The following is a 22,813-nucleotide window of genomic DNA, read 5'->3' as shown; positions in this document are numbered from 1 at the left end:
ACTGCTCAAATGACAACAGGTGCAGACAGCAGTATTTAAATGAGGGTTTTACGTGTCTTATTGGAGAGTTTGGACAAACAGAAAACCTGCAAGCGCACAATGAAATTTGATCCCATGGAATTAGAGGTTCTAGTGGAAGAGGTTAACAAACATATTGAGTTCACATGGGTGGAAAAAAATCAATTCCCTGCGTATTCTGTCATTGTGCCTCCGTCTCCTCCTCTTCACAGTGACAGCAGTCATCTGTGCACAGTGCACAGCCAGTTAATACCTGTACTTCAAAGGTATTATTTATAGACGCAGTTACCGTCACCAAATTTACCTTTACCATTACCGATTTTTGTAAACACAATGCAATGCTAAATAACATAGCCTACTTGCATTTTCTCCTCCCTGAATTTTTTAGACTGGGGTTAAAACGCCCATATTGCATATTCATTATGGCAAATGTACTGAATGGACAGCACTTATTAACGTGCACATTTGAAAGACGCAAACCTCAATGCACTGCTTTAGTAGATCAGCTTGCACATTTTTTGCAGGTGATGTCAAGTTTGCACACATTTTTACACATGCAAACCTTTATTAAGTCAGGCCCAAAATGTCTGGCAAAAACAGTACTAATTATGAATAACTGGGATAAAATGTTTGATGGGAACAGTTTAGATTATACATTGTATGTTTAGGTAATAATGCAATAAGCTCCCAGGCATACACTATGTTGTATTTTGTATACATGCCAGCCGTTTCAATTAGTTACCCTGTTATGGGTTGTGATCATTGGAAATTGGTAAAAGCCAGCCATGAAGCAAACAAAACTATAAAAGCCTTTCTGTGAAGCTGTTATTCTACACTAACAGAAGTATCCAGATTCAAACAGTGGGATAGCAAAGTCCTTGCTGTGTCCCCTCTGCAAGAGCTGTTGCATTGATAACATACTGTAATACCCACCGCCTCACTGGCCTTGCTTACTCTGGCATTAACATGCGTGTCAGGTGATCCGATCACAAATGGACAGTCACTACACATTGTTGTTAACACCTGTCTCTATTTTGTGTCTTGAGCTGACCACTTGTGTCCAGATTTCGTTGCTGCCTACATCACCTCTGCTAAAATGTTAAAGGGCCCTGCACACACTTATTATGTCAGACAAGCACCATATTTGTTTTTAGTATGAGCTAAAGAGCTAATCAGCTAAGAGCAAATTAAAATTGTATAAAGACTAATATACATGTATGCCAGCCATGTACAACTGTTGTCATGCTTTTACCAAAACAACTGCCACATCCTGCATTGATGATGTATTTTCCTGTTAATGTCCTTGCTTAGGATGCATCAGGATGCATTAGCATTTACACTACAAAAGATATGTGGTCAAATGCATCCCAGACCACCTCAGCAAGAGTTGAGTGATCTGATCACAATGCGTCTTGGTGGTTGTTTACACTTGTATTCAGCAATGTCCCACTTATGATCGGATCACCTGAGATGCATGTTAATGCCAGGTGTAAAAAGGCAAGGCAAGGCAAGGCAAGGCAGTTTTATTTACATAGCGCATTTCATACACAGTGGCAACTCAATGTGCTTTACATAAAACAAACATTTAACAGAAAAAAACAGAAATAAAAATACAACCCAATCATAGTAAACACGTACATACCCCCCCCCCCCCCCCCACACACACACACACTAATAATAAAAACAAAGTACAGAAACATAGAAAGAGAGAGAAATAAAATACTATAATAGAGCATTAAGATTGCAGCATAAAATAATGATTTGCTTTAAAATCATTAAAAGGACAGAGTGCAAATGAAAGATTAAAATTTAAAGTGCTTTGAAAGAGCTCAATCATAAGCACAGGAGAAGAGAAGTGTTTTTAACCTGGATTTAAAAATATTCACAGTTGGGGCTGATTTCAGTTCTGCTGGTAGTTTGTTCCAGTTGTGTGCAGCATAACAGCTAAAAGCTGCTTCACCATGTTTAGTCTGAACTCTGGGCTCCACTATCTGACCTGAGTCAGTAGATCTCAGAGCTCTACTGGGTTTATATTCTACTAACATGTCATTCATGTATTCTGGACCTAAACCATTCAGTGATTTGTAGACCAGTAGCAGAACTTTAAAATCTATTCTATAGCTGACTGGGAGCCAGTGTAAAGACTTTAGAACTGGAGTAATGTGCTCTGATCTCTTTGTTCTGGTCAAAACTCGGGCTGCAGCGTTCTGAATGAGCTGCAGTTGTTTAATGCTTTTTTGTGGGAGTCCAGTCAGAAGATCGTTACAGTAGTCGAGTCTACTGGAGATGAAAGCATGAATCAACTTCTCCTGGTCTGTTTGAGACATAAAACCCTTCACTCTGGATATGTTCTTAAGCTGATAGAAGGCTGTTTTGGTGATTAATTTGATATGACTGCTGAAGGTCAGATCTGAGTCTATCAGCACGCCAAGGTTTCGGACTTGGTCGCTAGTTTTTAGAGAGAGTGACTCGAGATGTTTACTGATAGCAATCCTCTTCTCTTTATTGCCAAAAACAATTACCTCAGTTTTGTCCTGATTTAATTGAAGGAAATTTTGGTTCATTCAATTTGTTACTTGCTCTAAACAGTGACACAATGACTGTATTGGACTGTAGTCATCCGGGGACAGTGCTAGGTATATCTGCGTGTCATCTGCATAACTGTGATAGTCTACATTAGAGTTCTGCAGAATTTGACCCAAAGGCAGCATATATAGACTGAACAGAAGGGGTCCAAGAACTGACCCCTGAGGAACTCCATATGTCATAGCCACTCGATCGGATTCATAACTTCCAATGGTCACAAAATAACTCCGCTCCTCCGAGTAGGACCTGAACCATTCTAGGACTGTTCCGCTGAGTCCTGCCCAAGTTTCCAACCTGTTCAACAGTATACTGTGATCCACAGTGTCAAACGCAGCACTGAGATCCAACAGGACCAGAACTGACACCTTGCCTGAGTCAGTGTTTAACCTTATGTCATTTAACACTCTAATAAGAGCTGTTTCTGTAATGTGGTGAGGTCGGAAGCCTGATTGAAATTTGTCAAAAAGGCCACTGGAGTTCAAGAAATTGCTGAGTTGATTAAAAACCACTTTCTCAATGATCTTGGCTATAAAAGGAAGTTTTGAGATAGGTCTGTAGTTGGTTAACATGGAAGCATCCAGCGTTCTCTTTTTTAAGAGCGGCTTAATGGCAGCTACTTTTAGGGGTTTAGGAAATGTGCCTGATTGAAGTGAGCTATTTATTATTTGTCGCAAATCTGTTTGGACAGAGTTCACAATAGTTTTAAAAAAGTCTGATGGCATTGTGTCAAGACAGCATGTTGATGGTTTTAGATGCTGAACTGTTTCCTCTATGGTTTTTTGGTCAACTGTTTTAAATTCTGACATCGCAGTTTAGTTATTCCTGGGAGGTCTTAGGGATTGCGTCTTTTTATTGTTTTGTTGATTTGTGTTGATATTTAACCTTATGGACTGTATTTTTTCACTGAAAAAGCAAGCAAATTCATTGCATTTATCTGTGGAAAGGAGTTCTGGAGCTATCTGTTTAGGGGGGTTTGTAAGCTTATCAACCATAGCAAACAGAGTGCGAGTGTTGTTGATGTTCTTATTAATAATTTCAGAAAAGTGTCGCTGTCTAGCTTTGAGTAACTCATAGTTAAAATGACAAAGACTTTGTTTGTAGAGGTCAAGGTGAATTTGAAGTTTACTTTTTCTCCACTTACGCTCTGCTTTTCTGCATTCTGTTTTCAAAGCCTTTACCATCATATTGTTCCTCCACGGTGTTTTCTTTCTGATCAAGGTCGTCTTAGTTTTAGTTTTAATAGGTGCAACAGCATCCATGACATTTGAGATTTTCCAGTTAAAATTATCCAGGAGTTCATCTACTGACTCTGCACTCACAGTTGGTGACATAGCTATAGCCTCCATAAACTTTGCACTGGTATTCTCATTTATGTACCTTCTCCTAACAGGGCCTTTATCTATAACATATTCATGGCCTACTGTAGAAGTTGTGGCAAACAATCCAAAGTTACTTATCAAAGAAGGACATCTTTCAGCAATCATTCCAGCAGTACCATTACTGAATCCATGCTATTTAATGGTTGGTAGCCCAAAGCAGTGTAATCAGAAAATTAAATTTGCACATTGTGGTCCTAATCTTCTAATACGCGGATTTTTTAAACATTCCCCTGCACTGTTTAGCTGTGTGATGACACCCAAGTTTTGCCAGATGCTGAGAACATTTTTCATACCCCTTCTCATTTATTACAAATTCCAGCTCCTCTCCTCAAATACCAATGACTGCCTGAATAATGTTGTTTTGCACACTGGGGTTAAAACGCCCCACATTGCATATTCATTATGTCAAATGTACTAAATGGACAGCGCATATAATATCTTGCACAGTTGAAAGACGCAAGCCTCAGTGCGCTGCGTTAGTACATCAGCTTGCACATTTTTTGCGGGTGATGTCAAGTTTGCACACGTTTTTACACATGCAGACCTTTAATAAATCAGGCCCATAGTCTTGACCCGTCACAATCAACAATATTGCCAGTAGGTCGTACCTGGAACCTGCATTCAGTATCATCTCCGATGCAATGTCAGTTAAGCTCCAAGACCAAGTCCCCAAATCAGGTGGTTAGGGTTAGGGTAAGGGTTAGAAGAAATGCAGAATTCCTACAGTGAAAAAAAGCCTTTAGATTTAAAAACTGCTAAAATTTTAGTCACACTGTTTAACACAGAAAAACATATTTGGATTACTCATGCTAAATTGTAGGTGTGTACCTTCAGCATTTTCTCCAAACTAACATGTAAAACACATGTGCATATGTGAACATGAGCAGATTTAATTGCAAATCAAATGCAAATCGTATTTTTGGACTGCATCTCACATTTATTTACAAAAAGAAAAGCAAGGAAAACATCAACCTGTGGAATGATGTGTATCTTTAGTCAGTGATGGATCTTTCTTAAGAATAAAGTGGATGATAGAGAAACTTAGTTAAACTGTCCTGGTTGTGTGATCGGGTTTGGGTTATTTAATCCCTGTGCTGGCTAATTAAGGGAGTGCTCTTTATTTTATGTCCTTGTCTTGGCTTTTCTTCTCCACCCTGGCAAGGATATGAAGAATTGTCTGGTTGAAGTCATCTGATTAGTTGGCAAAAACATGATGGTGTTCTGCGTGTTCAGGTAGTAGATGTCATCAGATACAATGTAGTCGTCAAACACAGTCAGTCTGAGTCTAGACAGGAGGTTGAAGGAGGAGGATGGAGCTGTGGTTGGGGTTCTCTGGATGAGCTGAGAATCCCCATGGCAACAAATGTTTTACCCTGTGTATTTGAGAGTGCAGGAAGAAGACAGGGATTTTCAGAGTTTGTGTCACAGCAGCACAATTTTCTCCAGTCCCACCTGAATGAGTGCTTTAGCCAAATCCCAGCAGGTCTAGAGCATGGGCCGGATGTGTATTCAGAGGAGGTGTGGGTCAGGCCTGGAGTTCTGGGTCAGATGGGCAGCATGGTCCAAACTAAGGTCCAGAGATAGTTGCTACTGGATATCTGGATTTGCTGCCTGGTAAAAGGTTGCTTTACACTCTTGAGTATTATTTCTTCTGCTATCTCATCTGAGAGGGAGACGTGGGGCACCAAGAGGGAAGCCAACTTAATATCCAGCAGCTCTGCTTTTTGGCAGGTTGAATCTCCTCCACCATCCTCCGCATGATGTATCGCAACTCATTACTCTTCTTTACTGAGTCTGGGTGTGTCAAAGATTTGAGCTGCAGGGTGTTAAATTGCCTAATCTGTGTGTGCATGTGATGATGGATGATTAGAAGCTGGGTATGGTTACACAACTCTGTGAAGCAGAAAGACATACGATATTCCAAATCTTAAGTTCAGTGCATTCAGCTATGAGAAGACATTTGAGGGTGACTGAATTTTATGGAGACCATAAAAACATCCCATGAACTAAATTTGATAGAGAATAAATCCCATTATGCTTGACTTGTTAATAACTGTAACTAATCTCTAAACATACTTGTTCTTACAAAGCCTTTGTACTTGACAGAGAAACTATAATTATAACCCAGAGCCTGTAACATGCAGACAATGTGTTCTTCTCTGTTTCACAGGTTTCAATAGGAGTGCCATGTCAGTCTTCTGTCATCATGTTTGTGCCAGTGGTGCAGAGATTACCAATTAAGAACATTATTACTAAGGAGGAGAAATCTGAAGCTCTGACTGGAAAACCAAATCAGGTACATCGCCTAGAAGATTAAAAATAGATATTATCGCCTATTTGTAACATAATTACTGCTTTTATGACATGGCTTTTATCAACAATGCATGTTGTTCATTTAGCTAATTGGCTTTCCTTTGTATTAACATTGTGCTTTCTGCATGTTATGTTATTTAACATCACTCTCTGTTTGCATTTGGTATCGACAAACGTTCTCATATTTTACATTTTTGGAATATTCGTCTGACTCATCGAATCAAAACTCTAATCATATATGTCTGAACACTTCCAACAGTAGAAAAACGTGTATGTAAGATAATAGACCATGTGTGAGATCCTTTAAATTATAACTTCTTTTGGACAGAAAGTAAAATTAAAGGGGGTCCATGAGCCAGAAAATGTTTTGTATTTTTTAGAATGACTCTTGTTTCAAGTGATCTCATTCAATCAATCATTATTCAATCAATCATGTCAGTGGCGTGATGACCCATACCTGAGGACATACCTTAGCTTCTGAGGAGGAATCAATCTCTTTATTATATGCAGCATTTTAGCAATTATATTAATGACTTCCTCGTTCCTCCCCAGCCATCAGAATGACTCAACTTCAGGGGGAGATAGGCCAAATATTTTGACTAGTGTTATTGTTAAAGCAAATATTTCTTAATTTGTGGATATAAATCAGCAATCATAAAAAAATGTGTCAAATGCTTTGAACTGCTAATAAATCGTGCTTGTATCGTTTCCACATGGGTTTTTTTTATGTTGTAGTGGGAATGAGCATCACTGATTAATATGATCTTACATCATCCAATTATTTTCTGTATTCTAGGCATCAGGCTCCCACAGCACACATCCATACATCATGTTTCAAGATGTGTATATCAATATCAAACATAATCCTCAGCAACTTCAGGGATCGAATACGATGCTTGCTGCCTTTAAAGATTCCATTTTTCATACATGCGATTTTTAGCCGGTGATACCAGATACTAAATACAAATGATTCTGCTGTTAATCAGTTTTCTTGTCTCATGTTATAGAAATGACAATTTATAACATTTATACTTTAGATAATTTATAATTGATTGAAAAACAAACAACAACAATTGAGCTGCAAATGTGAGCTGAAACAGATCTTGATATCGAACAATTTTTGTATTTTTCCACAGCAGGCTATATTTATTCGTTTGGCATACAGAAGCTTTTAACATTTTTATGACCTTGGACACAACTTTATGTAAGAATTGCAGTGCTGTGTAAAAAATGTAGGCACTAAAAGTAAAGTGAGCATGCTGTCAAAAACGTCATGGATAATTTTTATTTATGAGTCAACTTCATATCAGGACTCTGAAGGCCTTACCATCTGCTGCAGGACTCCTTGTGCTTCTTGCGTCTGAGGATAGTTCTTTATGACTCTGGCTGTATGTTTGGGGTCGATATCATGCTGCAGAATAAATTTGGGACCGATCATGCTCCTCTCTGATGGCATTGCTTTATGGATAAGAATCTAAACATCTAAAGGTTATAAAACTTTTGCACAGTGCTGCACTTTAGCTGAGACAAACTACAAATATTCAACCGCTACTGAAAGCAACCATCCTGCAAGCTGATGTGGACCCCCAGCAGTGACGATAGCTACAGGGGTTAATGCGCTATTACATGTTTAGAATCACAGCAGCACCACAGCTCTGTGTGCCTCTGAATAGCTAACTGCTTCTGCTGCCTGAAGCCAGTTTGCTTGGCTGCCTGCTTGAGACTTCAAAGGTCCTCTCACTGTGTGTGTGTGTGTGTGTGTGTGTGTGTGTGTGGGGGGGGGGGGGGGGGGGGGGGGACACTGCATCTCTCCATCTCCATACAGTGTTTCTCTGTCAGTTTTAGTTATTTTAAAAATAACAAAGCAGTAGCATAGATTTTAAAATTCAATGTTGGTTTTGGTTATTCACTGCTGCTAGTAAGTTTTTCCCAATCAAAAGCACAAAGGCATATGTATTCCCTCTGAAAGGTAGTGGTGTAGAAGTATAAAGTGACATAAATACCTCAAATGTGTACTTAAGTACAATATTTGAAAACAATGTGTAACTTTTCTTCTTTGATAGGACTCAACTATTAGATGATATTGATGGTTAAGTCTCATCAAACATCTTTGGAACTTAGACTCCAAAGGGAGATTTTAAATCAGGGCACATCAGTCCTGAGCAGCAGTAACATAAATCACCCCATGAAGTCCAGACACTGGTGGTGGTGGTGGCTGATGACTTCAACTGAAACTGATAAAGCTGATGAGGTTGATGAAGTGATGCGCTGATGAATCAGGGAAGATTGGTGGTGTGGTGTGCCAGAAGGCAACATGAAAGCACTAAGGTAGAGAGGGAAGAACATATTTAAAAAGACAGCCACCAGATGATAGGCTGACAGAGAAGGTGTGCCACTGTCCTATTAGTTCAATGTGAACAGCTGACGTCTCAATTGACACTCCAGGCAATGACAGCAGGGAAATTATGAGTGAGCATGCACGAAGGATAGGAATAACAGATGGTTATGTGCATGTCATGTTATAGTTATGGTTACTATAGACACGAGCATGCAAAAGATAGCTCCATGTCTTATTATAGCCTATCATGCTTGTGTGAGGCACACAGAAACCAAAAGACATACAGGAGAACTGATTCATAGCTTATCAGCTAACTGTTGGCAAAAAAGTGTTGAAAAAACCCATATTATGAAAAATGTCAAACTATTATAACATGATATTAATCTTTATACTCTACTTACCAATTCCAGATCTCTCTCTGTATAAAAGTGTATTTATAACTGCCAGATTTGAGAACTTCCATCTGTTTTTTGTCTGTTTGCAGCCCCATAGTGAAGTATGTTTGTAAAGCTGTAAACCCTTTCAGAATTAAGTTACAGAAATATCATTTTATTGTACAGAGTATTTTTATCTCCCAGCTTTGATAGTTAAGTTGCCATAAACAGAGCAGCTTCATGTTCATCTGACGCTACTGCCGGTCAAACCAGGTGACAACACTTATTTAGTCTATTAATATAACACTTCTCAGAGTGTGAGAAAAAAAAAATCTTTCCAGTAAAACTACACAGTCTCCTTATCAGGAAGGATTCTGTTAAATAATTTTAAAGAGAGCGAAATTGGTATGACAGTAATCCAAAATGTATATAACAGCTGTTAGCAGTTTTAAGAGTGAGTGACACCTCGTTGTATTTACACATGACTGATTAGTATTTCTTCCTGTAGTGAGACAGCTTCTGTATGAGATATCAATGGGCAGCACATGAAGGATTACCTGTGAGACACTCCACAACTCATTAATCCACCACTGTGTTAAAAAAGCAGCCTGTGTTTCTAAAAATGTCCCTTTCAAAAGAAATTGCAAATGTACCTCTTTGCAACATTTCAAATCAGTGAGCACAACCTCAAGTGATCATTATCAGTTTGTATTCTCAGTGACCAGCATTGCTTCAAAATATGAGACAATACGACACAGTCCTCAGCGCTTTCTCGCCTAATTATCATCTCTTCAAATGAGAGGGATGTACTGTTCCTCAGTACAATTATTCTAAGAAATATGCTCCAGCCTTGCTCCAGAAGGAATTCAGTTTTAATTAAATAAAGTAATCAGAATAAATTAAGTAAATGTGTTAAACTCAATTTGTCAAAAGCTTTGCCTCAAGCCAGAAACACACCAAATGTGATAAATTAAAGTACCGATGTTGTATTTATACCAGAACAATTAAACTTTATGACCTATAAATACTGTAATATCAAGTACTTTTATGACAAAAAGATCATTTTTTAAAAAGTCCAGCCAGTCATTCCAGCCAGCACAGTACAACATAGTATCATACTATATATAATCTTATATATGTCAGTTGATTTATATGTGACAAACTCACAGTGACTATTTCTGCACTTCATGTAAGTTCTAAATATATCTACTTTTGACACACAGTGTGCAATAATAATACTGACATAAGCTGCTATTTGTGTTGATTAGAGTCCCAGAAATAAAACCATTAAGTAATAAGTCATTCTGGCAGCATTTCATTTGTTTGATTACTGCTTATCTACACTCATGTAAAAGGACAGCACCAAGAGACTGATTTAATTGCTTTGGAAAACTGAAGGCTATCATTATAAAATGGTATTATATGTATATTTTTAGGATAATAAATGTGGGAGTTCATGTCAGTAGTAATGCATGTCATTACCCTTTTAGCTCCACTTACTGTAAATGTCACACTTATTTTCTCAGAATATTCCTTTAAATAGTTCATTAATTTCAGATTCATAGCACATTTCACATCAGAATGTGACAACCTTAATTAATTTGTCAAACATGGGAACCATGCAAATCTAGATAGTCTTGATTTAAGTTTTTTGGTTGTTATTTATCTGGGGGGCATTCTCAATAAAGTTTATTCCCAACAGAGGTAGTTGATAGAATATTGACTGAAAGTAAACTGGTGAGAAAATATGTTCAGCAAGCAAAATCCATTTCTTCCCACACTACCCTAGTATTTAATTTCATTCAATTTACATACTGCAAATCACATGCTTGTACATCACCATGCAGAAAACTATATATTTTTTTTACCTTTAATCCCTTGTGTTCATTGGTATTGGGGCATGAGCCACTTTTTAATTGATTTGTTTAATGAATCTAAGAGAGCAAATGTCCAATTAGTGTATTACTCAGCTGGGAAGGCACCTATTAACGAAACTGGAGTACAACATACCTGAATAATTTTTGCATTAAATGAGATACATGCTCTAATGATACATGCTCTAATTAGATTGTCCTCACCAGAAAAGGGATAAAAAAGGTGTGGTTTCAAACATGACTTATGTTTTACTGACAGTTTGTGATCACGTGAAGAATCTATTTAAGAAGCAAAGGTGGAATAGGGTCAGTGTTATTATAGCCTTTTACAAGTAACCAGAAACATTTTAGGGACAAGATCAGATGGATGTTTAGCTGTATATATTGAACATTTCCAACAATCAGTGTTGGTTTAGTTTAACCTTGACCACAGTTTCTCCCTTTACTTTACCCAAGTAGTACATGTTGGCTGTAGCAGCATTTCACTAATAAAATCCACCTGTGTGTAAGATTTGAAAATGTTACTTTTACTGGTATCATCCAAAAGATACATATTTATAGTACTTTTTGTGATGTAAAAATACTTCAAAGTTGTGTGTAGACAGACATGTGGGACACAGTCAGCAGGACATGTGTGTGTACAAGTGAATTATATGTGTGGGGCATGTGGTGTGGTGAAACCAAGCACACCCCTACGCATAGGGGGCTCGTTGAAGTTCATCTCCGGTTTCACTTTGCTCAGTTCCTCCTAAACGTTTGCTTCATCTTTTCCTGTCAGAACTTAGCTGTGTCCCATGAGAACACAACCACGGGGAGCATGTCGGATCCAAAGATTTTCAAAGCTGAGATAGTCTTTATAAAGGACTCGGTGGAGGGAGGAGCAGGAAACATGATCCAAGCGGAGACAAAGCTTGAAGTAAGTACAACAGCAGTAGCTCTTTCAATGTCATGTGGGGACTGTGACAGAAAGATTTGTGCTGAACATCCTATATACCTGTGTTTTGTATGTATGAATGTGTGTGAAATATAACTGTGTACTTGCAGTGTGTCTAATTTAAAACATATATTTTTGAAGTTGACATGTATTGAAACCAGGAGATCAATTAAAAAACAATATAACTGTCCAAGGTGGAAATGTATTGCCTCTTAAACTTGACAGTTTAATTATATTCTAAGAATAAGTTAATATTTGAAAGGTTCAAAAAAGTTAAAAGGCTCTGCTTTATAATAGGGTTTATTACAGGTCAACTTTTATGATGTGTCAGACAGCGGCTCCATCAAAGTACTTTCTCCTTCGCACAAATTAGATCTAATGGGCAGAAACTTGTTGCAAACTTTCATTTGCAAGTCCAACATTTTTCAGAATTTGAGGCGAAAGACATTTTTCAGTAAAGATGTGGGTTTTCAGATTGACAAGCCAAAACAAAAAAAACAAATCACATCAGTTGTAGCCAATTAACATAAATAAGAAACACTTTCTCTTTCTTGTTTTTCAGCCTCCTCTGGACTACATGAACCTCTCTCAAACCTCGACTCCAGTCGGTGCTCAGTCTGAAAATACACCGAAACACGTCGCCGACTGGACGGCTTCCATGGAAACAGCTGTTGATAAACATGGGGGTATTTCCCAATGGCCGTGTCAGGGTACCTCTGGACGTACTGAGGTTAGCTCGGGTTTCTTTTCTAACACAGCATCTGTGTATGAAGACAGAATAAGTCCCACAAACTCTGCAGACCTGTTCCCTACCCCGGCTTCATCTAGAGAGTCCATCCTCTCTGAGGGCTGGGACAAAGAGAAGAGCTGGTCTGCTGCTTCCCCTTGCTCCTCTGTCCGCTCTGGTGTCTTCTCCCCTGCTGTGATTCAGGTCAAACAGCACTTTCTCGCTCCCGGCTCTAGTCTGGTTAACATCCCTCAAACCTGTTTCTCATCCTGTGAGAGCCTGTCCTCCTCTGTCTGTCCCCAGTACCCTCCTCCCCGGCACCGGCCTCCTCTTACCAGACTCTCCCTCCTCACGGCAATCCTGAGAAAAGGTCGCCTTCCTGTTCTGTCCCCTTCTCTGCAGAGGCCCTACACGCCCTGCTGGCCTGTTAACCCTGTGACCCTGTCTTTCTGTAACGCCTGCTCAGCAGCCTCCAGTGTGGCCTCAATTCCCCTGGAGTATTCTTCCAGGTTCTCCTCATCAGCATCTATAGATAGTCAGAACCATGTTCACAGGGAGCCCAGTAGATGCATCACTGCTCCTCCAACTGTGCGGCCAAATGACCACAGCAGAACCTGTCCTGTGACAAGATGCTCAGATCAGATTCACTCAAACAGTTTGCAGAGAGTGGAGCGGGTGAAGAGCTACATACTACCCCGAGTTCCACTGCCTCTGCTTTGCTCAAAACTTTCACCAAACCATGAAAAGGAAATATCTGATTGTGCAACTTTCAAAAAAGTGCAACACTCTCACATGTCAGTTTCCAAGCCAGAGTCCCCTGAGCTGAAGCCCAGCAACTCTCACATGTACCTCAAGGGCCATATGGATAATAACTTTAAAAAACTCATATCGCCATCCTCTAAACCTGTAAATGACCAAGAGACCTCTGTGCCCCAGAAAGGGAGTCGCTCACCAAATTCATCTCTATCAAAGCTTCACTGGCTTTCTCAACAGCTACGATCACCCTCTCCCTGCCCTACTCCGCTTCGGCCTTCTAAATCACGCTCCCTCACTCCCACAGTATTCCCCGTGCGCACAGACACAGCATCACCTCTCCCTCCTTTACAAAATGCCACAGGCAGGTGTGAGTCAGAGAGGAGTCACTACGATTCCCAGAGAAGTGACACAACGTCATCACAGGCTTTTCACAAGGCTCACTGTCTGTCTCCTTCCCGCTACACACCCATCACTTTTCCTGGATGGTCGTCCCCCATCACCACCCCCACACCTATGTCCTCTCCAGCTTTGCCATTCAGAGACTTCACCCCATCCCCTTCTCTCTCCCTGCGCTCCACGCCCTCTCCAAGGCCGGGGGGTGGAATATCAGACTACAGTGACAGGGAGGGTAAAAAAAGAAAGGTAGCTGCTCTGCTTGCCATGTATGCATGACTTGTTTAAAGTGAGGATATTATTTAATGTTCTGTGACAGACTGTTCTTTGAGTCGCCCACGCTATGTAGTTAAAAACAGAGTTCACTCACTTGATATTTGGATATCAAGTCCTGTCCCCTGTGTGAGGCTGTTTTTAGATTTCTGTTTATCTGTTTGTCTCTGCCACATCATTCACAGATAGATACTTGCCCTGCAGATTAGCTGTTCATTGCCATATTTTGAAGCAAAGAGGAAATACATCATCATAAAAATCAATGCAGCAGCTTTTTAAAACAAAATTTTTGGTGAGATCAGATATTCAGCTTGAAGTTAAGTAACAGCATGAAACTTTTAGCGTCAACTATCAAGAATCCAGTTTGTTTCATACAGTCATCCTGTGTTCTTGCCTGTCAGTGTGGTAAACTTGGCTGCAACTGTATTTTCTGGTGACATTTCCAGTATGTTGAATCAGCCATCTTAGCCGCATCAAGGTGATGTAGTTTCCAGCGCTGTGAAAGCAGTCGACACACTTTAGTATTGTTCTTGATGTTGGGCGACTGTGCCATGTCTGTTTTGCATGAGGACGAGTAGCTTGCAGCAGAGTGAAAGCCTGCCAAAATAAATGTAAAACACATATTGTGAAATTCTGCAGAAATTCTATTTGCAGAAAAAACAGTGACATTTGAATGGCAAATTCATTTATATTCATTGTCTGTTGTTCTCTCTCTATAAACTTCAGCCACACAAGATTAAGTTAAGCTACAAATCCCTCGCTGCCATTCCCACAAACACCCTTCTGTTGGATCAGCAGGTGAGTTCACTTATATGCCTCTAATCCCACTAATGCAGCTTGTTATCCTGTTGAATATCCAGCAATATGAAGTTCTGATGGGAGTTTTATGCAGGCACTTTAAGCAAATGTTGCTATCTGGAGAGCTATGCAAAGAAAGTAAAATGGGAATAAACTTCTAAGCTATGACGTTTGCATAAAAAAGATTAATCTTATATAGACAAGTGTCCATTTTAAACCTTATTACAAGTAAATCAGGCTCAATAGGGACATAAAAACAAAACATAACACATTGGGGTCTTATTACCTCTGCAGTATGATATATTTAGAGAAGGAGGAGCTGTCTGCGAACAACAGAGTAGATGAATATGAATTGTCTGGAGGAGATGTTGCAATGCTGTCTGTCTGCTGTGTAATCACTCACATACAGCTGAATCTGTCCGCCCTCTTTTGAATTCATAGGCGATAGACGAGCAGGTGGAGAGAGAAGAGAGTCCGTGTGACCTACTGGACAGAGGTGTTGACACCCACGCTGAGGTATTACTGCACACATCACTGCTGGTTTTCACCGTTCAATTCACATGACAGACCACTAACATCACTTATTGTCTTGCTTTCAATAGATGTGCTCACCCGCTCAGCTCCGGCAACAGTCAGAGGAACTTTATGCGACTATTGATGAAATATTGGCAAATTCCATTCCAGCAGTGAGTTCAATTTATTATATCAATATTCATTCTGAATGAAACATGTGAGATCTTGGTTTGTGTTGTTAAAAGTAATTGATTATTATTGCATTTATTATTACTATCATTATTATTATTATTATTATTATTGCAACATTTAGAGCAAATCATCACCCCAGACCTCCAGATCATCGACACCTGCAGGTGTACAGGTAAAGTTTGTTCCCTTGTTTCTTGTTATCTCTCTATTGTCTGTAATGAAGGCATCAAAAATGTAGAGAAAACTGTACAACAATATCACATTATTATACATTAAAAAATGTATCTTCTCTAGAAATATAAAAGTTTGCATATATGTGGAAACTTTAGGCAAGTTTTACCCACTTGCACAAAATGAGCTTGTGATGATTAACCCACCGGTGGGTCCATCAGAGGTTTAGTGTAATAAAATGTCATCATAAAAGTACAATCTGATATTTTAAAGAATCACAAGAAAAAAATACCGTTTTTAAATGTAGATGGAAAAGCATTAACCATAGCCTGAATGTACACAAAAAGCTAAAAATGACTAAAATAGCCTAATGAATACAGTCAAACTAAATTAGTTCAGAAGCTGGCTTAAGGCTGAAAAACATACATTCTTTTGGTGAAAATATCATTAATACTATGATTTTGACTCGAATATGCCCAACAAAAGCTACAAGCAGTATCAGTAGCCAGAAGCCTTTCTTTGCAAAAAGTAATCTAGAAATGAATATGAGTGACATTCATGGCAGCGGTTTTCCTGACCTGGAGGTCCGCCAGCACCACCCAGCTAATTTGAATATTGAGATCAAATTAGCCAGGTGTAAATATGGCCTTTAAGTTATGTAAATATGAAATTGACTAATTGCATGCTGCTTTAGAGTGTTACTCTGTTACTTTAATAAATAAACAATGATAATGTAATATGTGTGACTCTGGATGCTCAATGTTGTACTTGTATTACAGAAAGCTTCCAGCTTTGATAAAATTGTAATTAAAAGACTTAATCATTAAAGTAAGATAAAATAGAAAACAGGAAATGCAAAACTGTAATAAGCTCTGAGTCATGGAGACAAGTGCTCTCCACTGTGCTTTACTGAAACACAAACTGGAAGTGAGATAAAAGTGAATTTTGACTGTGTAATCATGGGAACAAGGAATAGAAAGACATCTGTTCAATATTCATCAAAGGAGAACGCTTTTCGTGGGTTTCCAGAGGAAACGAGTGTGTGTATATGTATGGAAAAGAATACACTGTCGTCTTATGGATGCTGTGAATATAGATGCACGTGAGGATCAATACAGTTCAGAAAATGTATGCATTTCTATCACTGACCAAGAAAAGAGAAAGCAAAGCAACTCTGCTACAAGAAATAAGAGGAGTTAATGGGTCTGCTTATTAACATAACAAACACAGGGTGAAGATAGAAACTAAAAATTGAATTAGATTCACAACTCACTGTCTCTAATGTTAAGATACGCTCAGTTAGTCCATGAGCTGTGTCATCATCGTCCTTTCAGTCATTTTGCAGGAGTGAGTGTCACCAATTTGAAATGCTCGATAATTTTTTTGTAAAATGTTCCCATCGGGCGAGGCTTGTGTTTTGCTTCAGTTGATTCTTTCTTCCTTTGTTTCTGCAGAACCACTCATCATTTCCAAGATCCTTGGGACGTGAAACCAAATATGTGAGTATAATACATATGTGAGTTGGGTAGTTTTCTTTTCAAAAATTGCCCCAGATTTTTCTCAGGTTTTTACCCCATCAGGACCAACATACACACTTACTGTGTGTATGTTGAGTTTCAAATTTTCAGTTTTGGCCCCGAATTCACAAGTCAGAGGTGTCGTGACAAAGACACATTTCATGATTTATAAACTTGTATTATGAGCGACAGAGGGTCCTCAAACCTATAAAGAAATGATTTCCCATGTGGAACTTTACTGATTCAAAATATGTATACACACAGAGATTATTCAGACATCTTACCAGATGGCAAGTAATCAACTTCTTGACCTCCCTCCACTGCTGTTACCAACAGCAACAACACACAGCTGTCACGAAATGAGAACAAATCTGAATCACAAATTGCTGATGTTCCCCCAAAAAGAGTACATGAAGTTTGTCACATGAAAATAATGACTCTAACGGACAACTTCTTTTGTGTGTGTGTGTGTTATATCCAGTGTCAAAAAATTCTGTGGTGCTATGGATGAAATAATAATAACTACTGAACTTGCATGTCGAAAGATCCCTTTCCATGACAATCTTATTCCACTGATGATATGATACTATTTCATATGATTAACATCTCCAGAAAAAGATAGAAAGAGGACCTTGAATTGGTGTTGTTTTGTGTGTTTTGCCACTATTTAAATAAGACAAGGTTTACTTAAAACTTAACAGTAAGAAAAGGCCATTGGATGGATTGGACTGGAAGTTAATTGAATGTAGACTAATTAGAGCAGAGAGCAGATGTTCATGCACAGCTGGCACAAGAAAACTCACTGTTTATTTGTAGGGTAAGCTTTATTCTTGCATGCTGACAAAATGTGTTTTTCTCACTTGTCAAGCACTAGGTGTTTATTGTGGTTTATAGTATGATGCTTCAATGATTTCTATTTTTCTTTGAGATGAAGCTCATTTCACACTTCGCTGTTAATTTAAAAACTAGAGGACTTTGATTATATTAATGTTTGTTTTTCACATTGTTTAAACAGGCATCTTTATGCAGCTTGCAACCATCTGCTGGCATTGACAAAAAGCTGATGGATCATAAAAAGGTCAGACATTGAATTATCATTTTATCAATTTTAACCTCCTAGTGCAATCTTATTATGAAATAATGTCTCAGAAAGAAACCTTTGAAAAGGATTTCCTGTCTGCTGTCAAACACTGAATCCTTCTGTGTAGACAAAGCCCGGGGTTATTCGCCCGATGACAGCCATTCCAAGACTGAGAGTGGAAGATGAAGAAGAGTTTCATCCCAACCCCTTCAGGCAGTTTGTTGTCAACCAGACCTCAACTGACAACAAAAAGGTAGGCTGGTGTCACAAGTTCATAGTATAATGCAGGGATGTCAACATGGAAAAGATGAGAGACGACAAGATTGCATCATTATATCTTTTCAAATCCAAATAATAGCAGTTTTAGTTAATATGCGAATGGTATGCACCAAACTTATTTATAATAGAATATAGATTTTTATATTTAAAATAGACAAATAAGGATGTCACTTAGTATTTTTTTACAGTCAACAAATCTCACGTGTAGAGCCAAAACATCAATGAATTGATCCTACTTACAAATATTGTGTGTGTATCCAAAGTCTGATATATTGCATTTCTCTGTGTAGACCTTTAAAAACATGTCAATGAGCAACACCGCTGCGGTGCGTGACACGTTCCTTTGTCACAAAGATTATGGTCACATTAGTTTGTTTAGAAACGACCTCAAAGACTACTAACAACGATCATGTTTTGAGTCTCCAGAAAGTAGTTCCTTGTAAAGCAGAAATCATTGCATATGTTCAGGAAAGTGGTTCCATGTACAGAGCTTTGCAATCTTTTTGAACAACATATTAAAACCTTCTGACTTCAAACTCAAGAGGTGACAAATGTGAACTTAATATTCGTGCAGAAGAAACATGTGTTTGAATGAATGCAAATGGCTTTATACACACACACAATACGTGATTTTCTGACAGTAACAAAAATATAGAAACATAGAAAATTGCTATATCCTTTAAAGAATATTTAACTTTCAACCACATCCCACAGCCTTCTTCAGCAAAGGCACCCTGGGATATGGCCAAAAACCTGAACCATGACTTCAGAATATTTTAGCACAGATAATAAAATACAGTAAGTTGATCAATTGTTTGGTCTCTAAAATGTCAGAAACCTTTGAAATATGCCCATTACAGTCTCTGTGAGTCCAAGGTGATGACATCAAATGTCAAATTTTTTCCCACCAGGAGTCTAAAACCCCAAAATACTGAGTTTACTGTAATATAAGACAAAGGAAACTCAGCAAATTATCACATTTGAAAGGCTGGAACCATCAAATGTTCTGCATATTTGCTTGAAAACTGGCTCACACAAAAATAGTTGCTAGTTTTTTGGACCAATTTATAGTAATGTAGTGCAGCTCTGCCACAAAGCATGTTTTTGAGCCTGGGCATTTATCCCCCCCCCAAAAAAAAAAAAAAAAAAAAGCTCTGGTCGTAGCCTGTGCTACATTACCTCTGGCTGCTGAAAAGCATGCTTTCATCTGACTACAACCACATTTCAAAAATTTGAACACAACCTTCTCTTTTTGCCTGTGATAATTGAAGTAGAGCCCTTTGCCTTTTCTTCCTGTGCTATATTGGCATATCAACGACACTACATTAGTTATGACATAATGCTTCAATATAAAGGCACTTAATGGAGGGTTATGTTTAACTCAAAGCTACAATTTAACCGGAACTCAATGCCACTTAATTGGACTGCAGAGGGAATTGCAAACACAGCATGGAGCCAATCAAGAGAGACTGAAGCCATTTGAGTTTGTGCATTCAAAATCAATCATCCCCCACCTTCTTCACAACCCCTTCCCCCTTATTTTCTGTTCTATATTTTTTCGTTGAATGTGAGGGGACAGTAAAATGAAAAATTGCTCTGGGTTGTATCTGAACACAGGCTTCTGACGAGGTATGGTTTCTTGAAGTGAATCATCTCTGATCAAAGATGCTCTGATCTTTAAAAAAAACAAAACATTTCCACTCCTGGCAAAGTCACGGCACTCTGCGCTCCATGAACCACCACTCACACTTGGTGCAAGTCATGTGTGAGTGTGAGTCTTTTTGTGCATTGTGTGTGTGTGTGTGTGTGTGTGTGTGTGTGTGTGTGTGTGTGTGTGTGTATGTGTGTTTGTGAGAGTGTGTGTGTTGAAGTGTTAAAGACATATTCTGAGATCCAAAGGTAAACAAATTTATTATGTTCATAGCTTTAGTGGAAAAGACGGTGCTGAACCCCACTTTCACTTCTTAATTGAATCATGTGTCATAAAAGATAAGGCTGATAGAGAGTAATATAATACCCGTTCAATCAAAACTTGACAGCTATTGTCCTAAGGCCCCGCCCCGACCAATCAGATTGCGCGACGTCATCCCCCTTTCGTCCAATCAGCATGGAGTATTTTTTTGTAAGTCCCGCCTCCTTCGTCCAATCAGATTGCAATATGTCATGCGCAAGTCCCGCCTCCTTCGTCCAATCAGATTGCAATATGTCATGCGCAAGTCCCGCCTCCTTCGTCCAATCAGATTGCACTACGTCATGCGGAAGTCCCGCCTCCTTCGTCCAATCAGATTGCATTACGTCATTCCCGTCATGCGTGTGATGATGCTGGCGGTTGACCAATGATAGTGTATGGGTGTTTGTGTCGTCATAAGGTCCGTCCCCCGCGAGCTGATCTATTTAATTTAGGCCTTTTTCAGGGGATCACTGAACCGGTTTGTGACATTTTGGCCTTACTTTTTTAATACTTGCTTGGTATTTTGTTAAAAAAAAAAAAAAACATGACAAAAAGAAGTACTAGTGTGTGTGTGTGTGTGTGTGTGTGTGTGTGTGTGTGTGTGTGTGTGTGTGTGTGTGTGTGTGTGTGTGTGTTTGTGTCTGTGTGAGTGTGTGAGAGTGAGAGTGAGTGTCTGTGTGTGTGTGTGTGTGTGTGAGAGTGTGTGTGTGTGTGTGTGTGTGTGTGTGTGTGTGTGTGTGTGTGTGTGTGTGTGTGTGTGTGTGTGTGTGTGTGTGAGTGTCTGTGTGTTTGTGTGTGTGTGTGAGTGTCTGTGTGTTTGTGTGTGTGTGTGTGTGTGTGTGTGTGTGTGTGTGTGTGTGTGTGTGTGTGTGTGTGTGTGTGTGTGTGAGTGTGAGTGTCTGTGTGTTTGTGTGTGTGTGTGTGTGTGTGTGTGTGTGTGTGTGTGTGTGTGTGTGTGTGTGTGTGTGTGTGTGTGTGTGTGTGTCGCGGGGGTGGCTGGCCTGAGAAAGTTCACATTCCGATGTATTTTCATCAAGAGCGCTTGTCTTTTTTACAATTTCTATAAAGCGTGACAAAGGCCGTCTTCCGAAGGAATGTCATTGTCTTGTCAGAATTTCTACAAGGAGTTTTTATCTGAAGCACCTGATGCAAGAAAACCTGACAGATCCATGAGCATAAGAATACGTGAGAGAGAGAGGACCTTTTGCTGTGGTGACGTCATGTCATTCAGATATTAACGCTGGTGAGTGTGAACCTTACAAATTCCTCGTTTTAGCTAAGGGTTAATGACGGGTGAAAACAATAGTTTTTAAAAAACCAAAAACCTATTGTTATGATTAAGCAGTGCAGAAAATAAATAAGGAGCGTTCATACAAAACGTCTAGCTAGCTAAGTGATATTGATGGGGGTGAGAACAAAAGTTTTTTTAAAAACCAAAAACCTATTGTTATGATTAAGCAGTGCAGAAATTAAATAAGGAGCGGTATTTGGTTGAATAAAAGGTCAAAAAGCATACAAAAAGTAAAAAAAAGCCTATATAAGCGTTATACTGAGAACCATGTGAAGAAGAGTTAGACATTGCAGTTTGCAGTCTGCAGTTAACCCGAAAACAGGAGCACACAACTCTAAACATGGCTAACGGTAAGTGTGTTACCCTAAATTTAATTTTTTAATTTGACAAAATATTCTAAGAGTGTTTTATTCTCTCTCTTTTTTTAAAAAAGACTTATTTTTACAGGCGTTTACATCGATGGATTTAATACACAAGAGGACGTTGATTATATGAATGGTAAGTCTTTGTTTAATTTCATATACTTGATATATAATGTTATATAAAACAACAACAACTTAATAATTATTTCTCGCCCTCTCCTAGTCGATACATTGTACCCGGAGGACGCAGGCATCTTTGAAACACCTGCTGCTGCTGCTGCTGCTGCTGCTGCTGCTGCAGAAACAATAGATGATTTAGATCGTTTTTTCAACCAACCTATGCAATCATTTGTAAGTCAGGCTCCAGCGGTAACGGGAAACGCCGAGCCTGCCTTAGACACACAGACGGTTCCAGAGAGACCGTCTACGCTCCCAACCCCTGTGCCAACGGTGACGCAGACGACGGTCACAGCACCCTCAGCTCAACATCCGTTGAGACAGCTGCCGACGGTCCCCAGGGCTTCTTATGGAAAAAAGCATATTTTAAACAACCCCACCACCACCACCAACACCACCACCAGCAGCAGTAGTAGTAGTAGTAGTAGTAGTAGTAGTAGTAGTACCAGTAGTAGCAGTTCTGAGCATCGACGTAAACGTGGTAAGTTATTGTTTTAAAAATTAAAAATTAAAAAA

At 39.1% G+C, this 22,813-nt stretch overlaps 1 protein-coding gene across 1 annotated transcript; it reads left to right on the top strand.

Moving 5' to 3' along the window:
• Positions 1-11,699: 11,699 nt before the first annotated feature.
• Positions 11,700-18,451, top strand: mlip (muscular LMNA-interacting protein; the record flags this gene model as incomplete). The annotated part of the gene is made up of 9 exons (XM_062431012.1): positions 11,700-11,798; positions 12,379-13,941; positions 14,692-14,763; positions 15,205-15,279; positions 15,366-15,449; positions 15,590-15,640; positions 17,094-17,138; positions 18,172-18,234; positions 18,365-18,451. Coding segments are annotated over exons 1-9 (2,139 nt in total), but the record flags the coding sequence as incomplete, so codon positions are not given.
• Between the last annotated feature and the right edge of the window lie 4,362 nt (positions 18,452-22,813).

Source organism: Scomber scombrus, chromosome 12 (assembly GCF_963691925.1).
Source record: "Scomber scombrus chromosome 12, fScoSco1.1, whole genome shotgun sequence".
NCBI lineage: Eukaryota > Metazoa > Chordata > Actinopteri > Scombriformes > Scombridae > Scomber > Scomber scombrus.
This window is presented reverse-complemented; position numbering and strand designations above follow the sequence as displayed.